The 9,185-nt window shown below is 40.9% G+C and overlaps 1 protein-coding gene across 1 annotated transcript; it reads right to left on the bottom strand.

The window, feature by feature from the left end:
- Nucleotides 1–595: 595 nt before the first annotated feature.
- Nucleotides 596–1,243, bottom strand: LOC145513824 (inactive ribonuclease-like protein 9). Its single transcript, XM_081510775.1, has one exon. It carries the CDS (start codon nucleotides 1,241–1,243, stop codon nucleotides 596–598), a length of 648 nt encoding a protein of 215 aa, XP_081366901.1.
- Nucleotides 1,244–9,185: the final 7,942 nt, after the last annotated feature.

Below are 9,185 nucleotides of genomic sequence, written 5' to 3'. Positions count from 1 at the left end.
CAGGCTCCTCCGTCCATGGGATTTTCCAGGCAAGAATACTGGAGTGGGTTGCCATTTCCTTCTCCGGGAGATCTTCCCAACCCAGGGATTGAACCCGGGTCTCCCGCATTGTAGGCAGATGCTTTACCCTCTGAGCCACCAGATCATGGAAGTCCCTCCAATTCTTTTTGATTGAAATTGTGTCACAAGGAAGATCAGTCCAAACCCAGAAACCCCACATAAGCATACCAGAGACACCTAGCTACATTGATGCACTTTATTATTTCTGCTGAACCAGACATTCCATGAAGACAACTTTGGAGCACACCTCAGCAACCATTTCCTAACTGCTTGCTACTGATCATCCTTTCCCTTCAGGCATTCATCCTCACAACACATTCAAAATGTGCTGAACTGTGTGACTTGTTTGAAACCACATCTCAGAGCACTATATCTTAGCGCTGCCCACCTTTCCTTTGTCTGATGTAAGGAGAAAAAGGGCAGGTGGTGGATGACTAAAGCAAATGAGATCAAAATTTCCATTCTCAAGTTTGCTTGTAAGGATCAGTAAGGATAAGTTTCTATCTTCTAGCTCTAATATCTTTCAGAATGTACTTTAAGAATGGTGGGGGGAAGCTACTTTCCCGGTGGATGTCAACATACCAACCACAGATTCAGGGATAATTTCTCTGATATCATTTTGCCATCGACAAGTGATAAAGACCCATCCCTTCTCATAAGAGGAAGTGTATTCACAATCTGGCATCTTGATCCCACTTGTTAAAACACAATGCACTGCTTCTATTTTTTCCTGACTCGTGTAACAATTCCCAACTTCTTCGCCACAGGACATAAATGTGTTATGACAGATGTTTTGAATGTCCTCATATGATGCTTGAAGGAAGAAATGTTCCTTAACACAATAAAGCCTACGGTGAACATTTTTTATCTTCATTTCATCGCTACAGTATGTTGGATCGTATAATGGTCTTTTAGGATCAATAATGACATGGGCTTTGAATAATTCCTTGGTTGGTGCTCTGGTAGGACCTGTACCATCTAAATGCTCTTCAAATTCTTGATCTGTTAAAGAACCATCAGTTATCAGCTCGAATTGCAGTGGCTTCAGGAGCAGGAAGAGCAGAAACAGGGGCTGCATGTTGATCAGAGTCCCCATATTTCCCTGAAGGGAATACAAGAGAGAAGGAGTTATGTCCACTGTGAGGCTGTGCCTTCTGTTTCTGTGCAAGACCCATTCTACCATCTACTGTTGTTCTGAGCTCTGAGACTTTGGACAGTTTTAAAACTGACATCTCAGTTCTATTTCAATCCCAGGAAAATATTTACTCCGAAGTGACCTTAGAGGACCTATACTTAGTCTAGAAGACTGTGGGTAAGAGGGAAAAGTGAAGGAAGAAGGAGAGAAAAGGAGAAAGGGATGGAGAGAAAGACCACGGTGAAGAGAAACAGAGAGAGAAGGTAACAAGGAAGAATTGAGGAAGAGAGCAAGAGAGAGATGAAGGCCAGGAGAGAAGGGTAAATGTGGACAAGAGGTCGAGAGGGCAGTGGGGCGAGAGGCAGAAGGGAGGCTCTTGTGCTCTCTCCTTCTGAAGTAAATGCATCTGTTCTCTTCCTGGAGTTAAGAACTTGCCCTGAAAAGAGCTGCACATGATCCCCCCTTCCCCTCACCAACATCCTGCTTTTCTGAGGACCATTCTTCATCTTCTGACTTTCTCCTCTTGCTCATTTCTAAACACCAATGAATGCCCTTCACAAGGGATCAAGCAAGATCCATCAGGTCACGTGAGCACCAAATGTGTGTGGATTGGTGTAAATACCGTTACCATCACTTCATTGCCTGGAATTGTGGGTCCGTGCTACAGTCTCCTCTGCCTTCTCTCGCCACTGAGAACTCTTCCACTAAGGTGCGTTACTGACCTTGTGAGTCTTTTTCCAACCTTTTCTTTAAAGTAAACTTCATGATTCCTTCTCAGGTTTTCCTGTCTCTAAATTCTTCCCATCCTGTGTGCCTATCTGCCATCATGGTACCCTCATCATCAGAGACTTCACAGTCACAACTTTCCTTCCACATACGTGTGTCTCCATGTCTATTCACCCCACTGTAGGAGCACTAATGTTTCCCACATACTTGTCATATACATGAGGAAGTGTATTTGTCACACAAATATGGGAAACTGAGTAGATGCCTTATATTTTTCAAGAATTCTACTGCTTTAAAATGAAATGGAAATATTAGTTTGGCACGTACTTCTGAGGCATGTCATTATAATGTTTCATGCTAATTATGTTAAGGATTTTAAGAAAAGCATTCTTCAAGGGAGCCTGAGCAGTAGTGACCTGTGGCCCAGAAAACAGACCCGAGTGCTAGACATCAGGGCACAGTTTACTACAGTGGAAAGTGTCATCATTCATAGAGGACTCCTGGGTCTGTTGATCATTTTTTATTTCTATTTCAAATCTGACTGTTAAGCATTAATTCTCCTAAGAGGCTTTCTTCCCAGGGAAAGGCAAGTACCTTAGGTACACTAGGGTGCAAGCTTCTTGACTTACCTTTGCCCACGGCCTCCTTGCCTCATTGAGTCATTGTGTAACGGGAGGGAAAGGGGCAGGGTACAACTTTTGAAAGAATGACAAAGCCCAAGGACACAATATAAACCAATTAGAATCAAATGGGACCAAGATGGCAGGCAAGACTAGACCTTGATCTTCAATCGGCAAGTGAAATGACACACCCAGAGGTGCCAGGACAGTTCCAAAGCACTGTCAAAAGACCAAGGAGTGGGCGGGTGGCCAGAATCCGGGAAATCTCCACCCCTTCCCCAAAATAGTTGGAATAATCCTCCTACTCATTAGCATATGAAATTACCCAGCCTATAAAAATTAATCATGCCACATTTTGCAGCCTCACTTGCCCTCTCTGTGGAGTATGCTTCTCTCTGAATCTGCATAAATCCATTTCTTACCTATCACTTTGTCTCTCAGTGAATTCTTTCTATGATGAGACATCAAGAACCTGAACTTCATTAGGCCCTGAAACAAGTACCGTGGATTTTGGCGGGGTTTGAGTCCCAGCCACGTGGGTTCAAGCCCCAAAATGGGTTTTGGCTGGGTTTGAGTCCCAGCACATGAGTTCAAGTCCCAGTCTGAGATAAACGGTTTCACTGGTGTCATCAGTGCTTCAGAGAGTGGATGTGTTAAGGACTGGGCTGGAGAGATCCGGATACTGAGAATATTCACCTCCTCTAAGAGTTCCAGAGCTTGGAACAGGAAAACAGAAAAGCAAGGTTGAACAGCTGAGATAAGTATATTTTTGAGGTTGTCCTAAAGTAAAAATAAAAATCATATATAACAATGGCTAAGATCACAGGCAATTTTGTGCCAAGCACTAAGTTAAGCACTTTACATACATCCTCCTCCTCCTGGTTATCATCATCCAAGCAAGCTTATGATAAAAATATTCTTTTTAATATTGTTTTTGTTTTGATTGTATTTAGGATCTCTTTGTGAAAGGATGTTGTCTGAAATCTTACTTTAGGTCTGGCAGAATCTTTTGTTTGTTTTTCGGTTTTGCTTTTTAATTTTTATTTTTTTTAACACCAAAAACATTTTGTATTGGGGTATAGCCAATTAACAATGCAGTGGTAGTTTCAGGTAAAAAGCAAATGAACTTAGCCATATATATACATAGGGCTTCCCTCATAGCTCAGTCGGTAAAGAATTTGCCTGCAATGCAGGAGACTCATGTTCGATTCTTGGGTTGGAAAGATCCCCTGGAGAAGGAAATGACAACCCACTCCAGTATTCTTTCCTGGAGAATCTCATGGGCAGAGGAGCCTGGCAGGCCCCAGTCCATGGGATTGCAAGAGTTGGAAACGACTTAGCGACTAAACCAACACCACCACCATTCTCCCCCAAACACCTCTCCCATCCAGGCTGGCACGTAACATTGAACAGAGTTCCATGTGCTATACAATAGGTCTTTATTGGTTGTCCATTTTAAATATAGCAGTGTGTACATGTAGGTCTGGCAGAATCTTAGTTCAAGCCCTTGTGACAAGTCAGCCTGATTTTCACATTTCTGTTCTTCAGTGCTATTCTATGGCTTCCTTCAGTCTAGTTTCCTCACCTGGTGCTAGAGTGTGCCTCCTTCCCTAGGCTGTCTTTGTAATCCTATAAGAGACTACCAGAAACAGACAGACCTCCAAAGTGACAAGTACTAAAATCATTTCTCAGCCACTACAGAGCTGTTAAAAAAACAGATCCACTTTCCACAAAGCCTAGCTGTGCTGCTGCAGGACAGTTTTCCGTTTTTTTTGTTTTTTTTTTTTAACTCCACTGTTCTCTTGCTAGAAGAGAAGTCCTTCACTGGGACAACCTGAGTGATTTTCTAATATCGATAACCCAGAGACCCTGACCAAGGTGGAGACGGATATCAATATTTGACTCCAGGGTGGATCCAGTTTGTAGACATGTGAGTAGACAAGTGGCGCTACAGTCAGGTCGATTTGGGGACACACATCACAAAGTGGAGAGAGGAGGAAATCTGAAGATGGGAAATCAGAGAATGGGCCAAGGAAGAAACAACCAATCCTAAATGCCGATGTGGGAGAGGGCACTCCAGGTGTGAGCACGTTCTGAAGCCATTCCTCACACCCCTGCTGTCACTCTCTCATCAGCCTCCTTAAGATGTCCCTTCAGCAGAGTGAACCCTTTGGGACAGACCAGGGAGCTCTGCACACATTCCCAGGAAGGGGACCCTGGAGTCTCTGTGGCATCTTGGGCTGGAGAGAACAGGACGGGGTGAGCGGGGGCAGCAGAGTTGAGGCTCCTGTAGCACCAGGGCCAGGACAGCCCTTCATTTTGTATATCCTCTAAGCTCTTCCTCCTTTCTTTATGAATTCATGCTGTGGTTTCAGGCTTCTTAAAATCTTCACTCACCCCCACGTATAAGTATTTTCACTCACTCTATCTTATTTCCTTATGGATTTTTTAAAATTTTAATCTTTCATCCATCTGGAATTTATTTTGAAGTATAATGGGAGGTGGGTTTTTTTTTCACATGGTTTCTATGTAATCGCAGCACCAGTTCTTCAGGGAATAATGTTTATTGTCTCACCTCTAATTTTAAAGTTATCTATGTGTTTAATAATTCTTTTTTTCTGAATATATTGTATTTTGATCCTGTGTTTACTATTCATGTGCCAACTATAAGCTTTTACTTATTATCATTAATAAAAAATGTTAGTATGTAATGAAGCAATCCACATTTATTCCTCTTCTTATTCAAAACCTTAGTACAAGGACACAGCAGGAAGTAAATTAGTGGCAGATTAGGACTGAAGGTAGGAATAGAGATTAAGTCTCAATGGTCAGAGAAAGACACAGACAAACAGACAAGGGCAAAGACAAACATAGAGACAGAGAACACAGAATATATAGTATGAAGTACACTCATGCAATGTTTCTTAAGCTTTCTTCTGGTAACCTCACGCTGCAAAATCACTTTACTTCCTGTGTAATATATACTCGATGGTTTTTCATCCTGCCTGATTAATCAGGATCTCTGTGAATCGACCCAGAATTTTGCACTTTAAACAAATTCACGAGATGATACTCAACCGACTAGAGTTTGAGAATCGATTTCTTACTCTACATAAAAGTGTATTATCATGAAGAAAACATCCTCCTGAAGTGGCAGAACTGTTAGGCTTTTTCAGTAAGTGTTTCTGGTTTGAAATTGAGATGAATTCCTTTCACCTTTTGGCCATTGTGAGTTATGCTGCTTTGAACATGGGTGTACATACAGCTGGTTAGGTCTAACTTTTCCTCTTTGCTTTTAAACTTGCTTGAAGTGTTAAGGAAGCTTAGGTTTATAGACTGGGAAGGGCCTGAGACAGGCAGTCTATCTAGAGTGTCTCCTGCTAAAATGTGGGTACTGAGTCCCAGATCAGGACCCTTTATCCAAAATATTTTTAAAAATTGAGATGAGTCAAAGGTTCCTTAGGTACATGAATATATATCTCTGAGGGATTATTCCGTGGTGTTTTCAATGTAAATCACTTTAGGAAGAAAAACAGGATTTGTAAATAAAATTTAATATGAGGCATTAATAGACAATCATCATATAATAATTATATAGCCCCAACCACAGAAGAGAAAAACTAAATTTGCATCTTTCAAACTGGTAATAATCATTGTATTTTCAACCTCATTGCTGGTGAGAGGATGATAAGGGGGAAAATCCTATACTCTGGTGACAGTGAAAACCTTGGCAAGTGCAATAAAAAATTTCTTTAATCTGATACTTTCCCCCCATTTTAATAGCTAGAATTCTAAGCATCATAATTTAGATAGCAATGTGGACAGCAAGTTTTATTCCATAGGAACAAAAATTTCAACTTTGAAAACATAAATGTCAATGAATTTAGGGAAAGTTTAAATTACCTTGCATGTGTTCAAGGACGTGACAAAAATGCCACTACAATTATAACTATAAGAGCTAATATTTGAGATAATCAATGTTCAATATTCATTGAATCATATATTCTTAGAATGGGTTGCTTACCAGAATATACAAATATATTAATCAATAAAATTTTAAAGATGCAGAATATTCATAATATAGCAATGGGAATGTCTGGTTACAAGTGACAGGAGTGCAGCTGCTTGAGATGGCAGAATAGGACATGCGCTCATCTCCTCCTGTGAGAGCACCAAAATTGCAACTAGCCATTGGACAATCATTGACAGGAGGATGCTGAAATACCAAAAAAAGATACCCCAGGTCCAAAGACAAAGAAGAAGCTGCAGCTAGATGGTAGGAGGGGTGCAATATGATAAAATCAAATCCAATACCAGCCAGGTGAATGACCCACAAACTGGGGAACAATAATACCAAAGAAATTCTCCCACTGCTGTGAAGGTTCTGAGCCCCATGTCAGGCTTCCCAGTTTGGGGATCCAACAAAGAGACTGGGGATCCCCAGGGAATCTGGCCTTCAAGATCAGCAGGATTGGATTATATGACTTTCACAGAACTGGGGAAAACAGAAACACCTGTCTTGGAGGGCACAAAAAAAATCTTATAAGCACCAAGACCCAGAGGAAAGGAGCAGTAACTCCACAGTAGGGTAGAACCAAAACTACCAGTTGTGTTGGAGGGCCTCCTGTGGAGGTGTGGGTTGGCAGGGGCTCAACACAGGGACCGGGACACTGGCAGCAGCAGGCCAGGAAGGTCCCCCTTGGTATAAACCCTCTTGGAGGTCGCCATTAACCCTACCATAGAGCCTCAGGCTAAACAGCTACCAGGGAGGGAGTGATACTCCACCCATTAGCAGATAATTGGATTAAAGCTTTACTGAGCAAGGCCCTGCCCACCAGAGCAAGACCCAGTTTTTCTCATCACCAGTCCCTCCCATCAGGAAGCTTATACAAGCTGCTTAGCCTCCTCCATCAGAGGGCAGACAGAAGAAGCAAAAGGCACAATCCCACAGCAACTAAAACGAAAACCACATTACAGAAAATTAACCATGATGAAAAGGAGAAAGTTATGTCTCAGATATAACTGGGACACGGTTGGGAAAACAATGGAGAAGATGCAAGAAATGTTTATCAAAGACTTACAAGAACTCAAGAACAAGCAAATAGAGGTGAATAATACACTAGAAGGAATCAATAGCAGAATAGCTGAGGCAGAAGAACAGATAAATGATGTGGAGGACAGAATGGTGGAAATCACTGCCGCAGAACAGAATATAGAAAAAAAGAATGAAAAGAAACGAGATAGCCTAAGAGACCTCGGGGACAACATTAAACACACCAAACGTTCACGTTATAGGGGTCCCAGAAGGAGACAAGAGAAAAGACCTGGGAAAAAATTTGAAGAGATAATAGCTAAAAACTTCCCTAACATGGGAAAGGAAATAGTCAACCAAGTCCAGGAAGTGCAGAGAGTCCCAGGCAGGATAAACCCAAGGAAGAACACATCGAGATGCATAGTAAGCAAACTGACAAAAATGAAAGTCAAAGATAAAATGTTAAAAGCAACAAGGGAAAAACAACAAACAGCATACAAGGAAACTCCCATTAGCTGATTTCTCAACAGAAACTCTACAAGCCAGAAGGGAATGGCACGATATATTTAAAGTGAGAAAGGGAAGAACCTGCAACCAAGAATACTCTACTGAGCAAGACTCTTGCTGAGATTTGCTGGAGAAATCTTAAGCTTTCCAGACAAGCAAAAGTTAAGAGAATTCAGCACCACCAAACCAGCTTTACAACAAATGCTAAAGGAACTTCTCTAGGCAGGATACACAGAGAAGGAAAAAACCCACACAAAATAAACACAAAACAATTAAGAAAACTGTAATAGGATCATGCATATCAATAATTACCCTAAATGTAAATGGATTAAATGCACCAACCAAAAGACACAGACCATCTGGGAGGATGAAAACATGTGCATGTACATACTTCCACTTACCACATCACTCTGACCCCCCAAATTGTATGTAATTATTTTATATTGTTAGGTTAACCATGTTCCCATCATGGCTTGCAATTGTTATTACTTTTTATTTTTGTCTGGATATAGATTGTGAAAACTGATAAACATCTTTTCCTATTGTGATTATGTAACTACTACTCAATACCATTGTATCATAATTGATCAACAGAAAAATAATAGAACTCTATATCACCAAAACTATGATTTAACAGAAAAACCTGTAATCACTTTTTAAAATTCAGATGCATATCAGAATTATCTTGAAGTTTTTTGAAAAATACAAATGCCCAGGTGTTACTTTGTTTTCTCCAGAGCTCCAGATAAGTGTCTAAGCAGTGATTAGTGTCTGAGCAGTCATGTTTAAAAACAACTGGACTATATGATGATCTTTTACTTTTATCTAGTTTATTTCACTTTTCCTATTTCATGTTCAGTGCTCCCATTTCATTTAGTTGATGTTTTCTAATTTCTCCAACTTGTTTTTTTGATTAATTAATTTATTTTAATTGGAGGCTAATTACTTTACATTATTGTAGTGGTTTTTGTCATACATTGACTTGAATCAGCCATGGGTGTACATGTGTTCCCCATCCTGAACCCCCCTCCCACCTCCCTCCCCATCTCATCCCTCTGGGTCATCCCAGTGCACCAGACCTGAGCATCCTGTCTCATGCATCAAA

The sequence above is a fragment of the Giraffa tippelskirchi genome, chromosome 7 (genome assembly GCF_054371585.1).
Source record: "Giraffa tippelskirchi isolate mGirTip1 chromosome 7, T2T-mGirTip1v1.2.pri, whole genome shotgun sequence".
NCBI lineage: Eukaryota > Metazoa > Chordata > Mammalia > Artiodactyla > Giraffidae > Giraffa > Giraffa tippelskirchi.
Note: the sequence above shows the minus strand (reverse complement) of the source record. Positions and strands in the feature narration are given on the sequence as shown.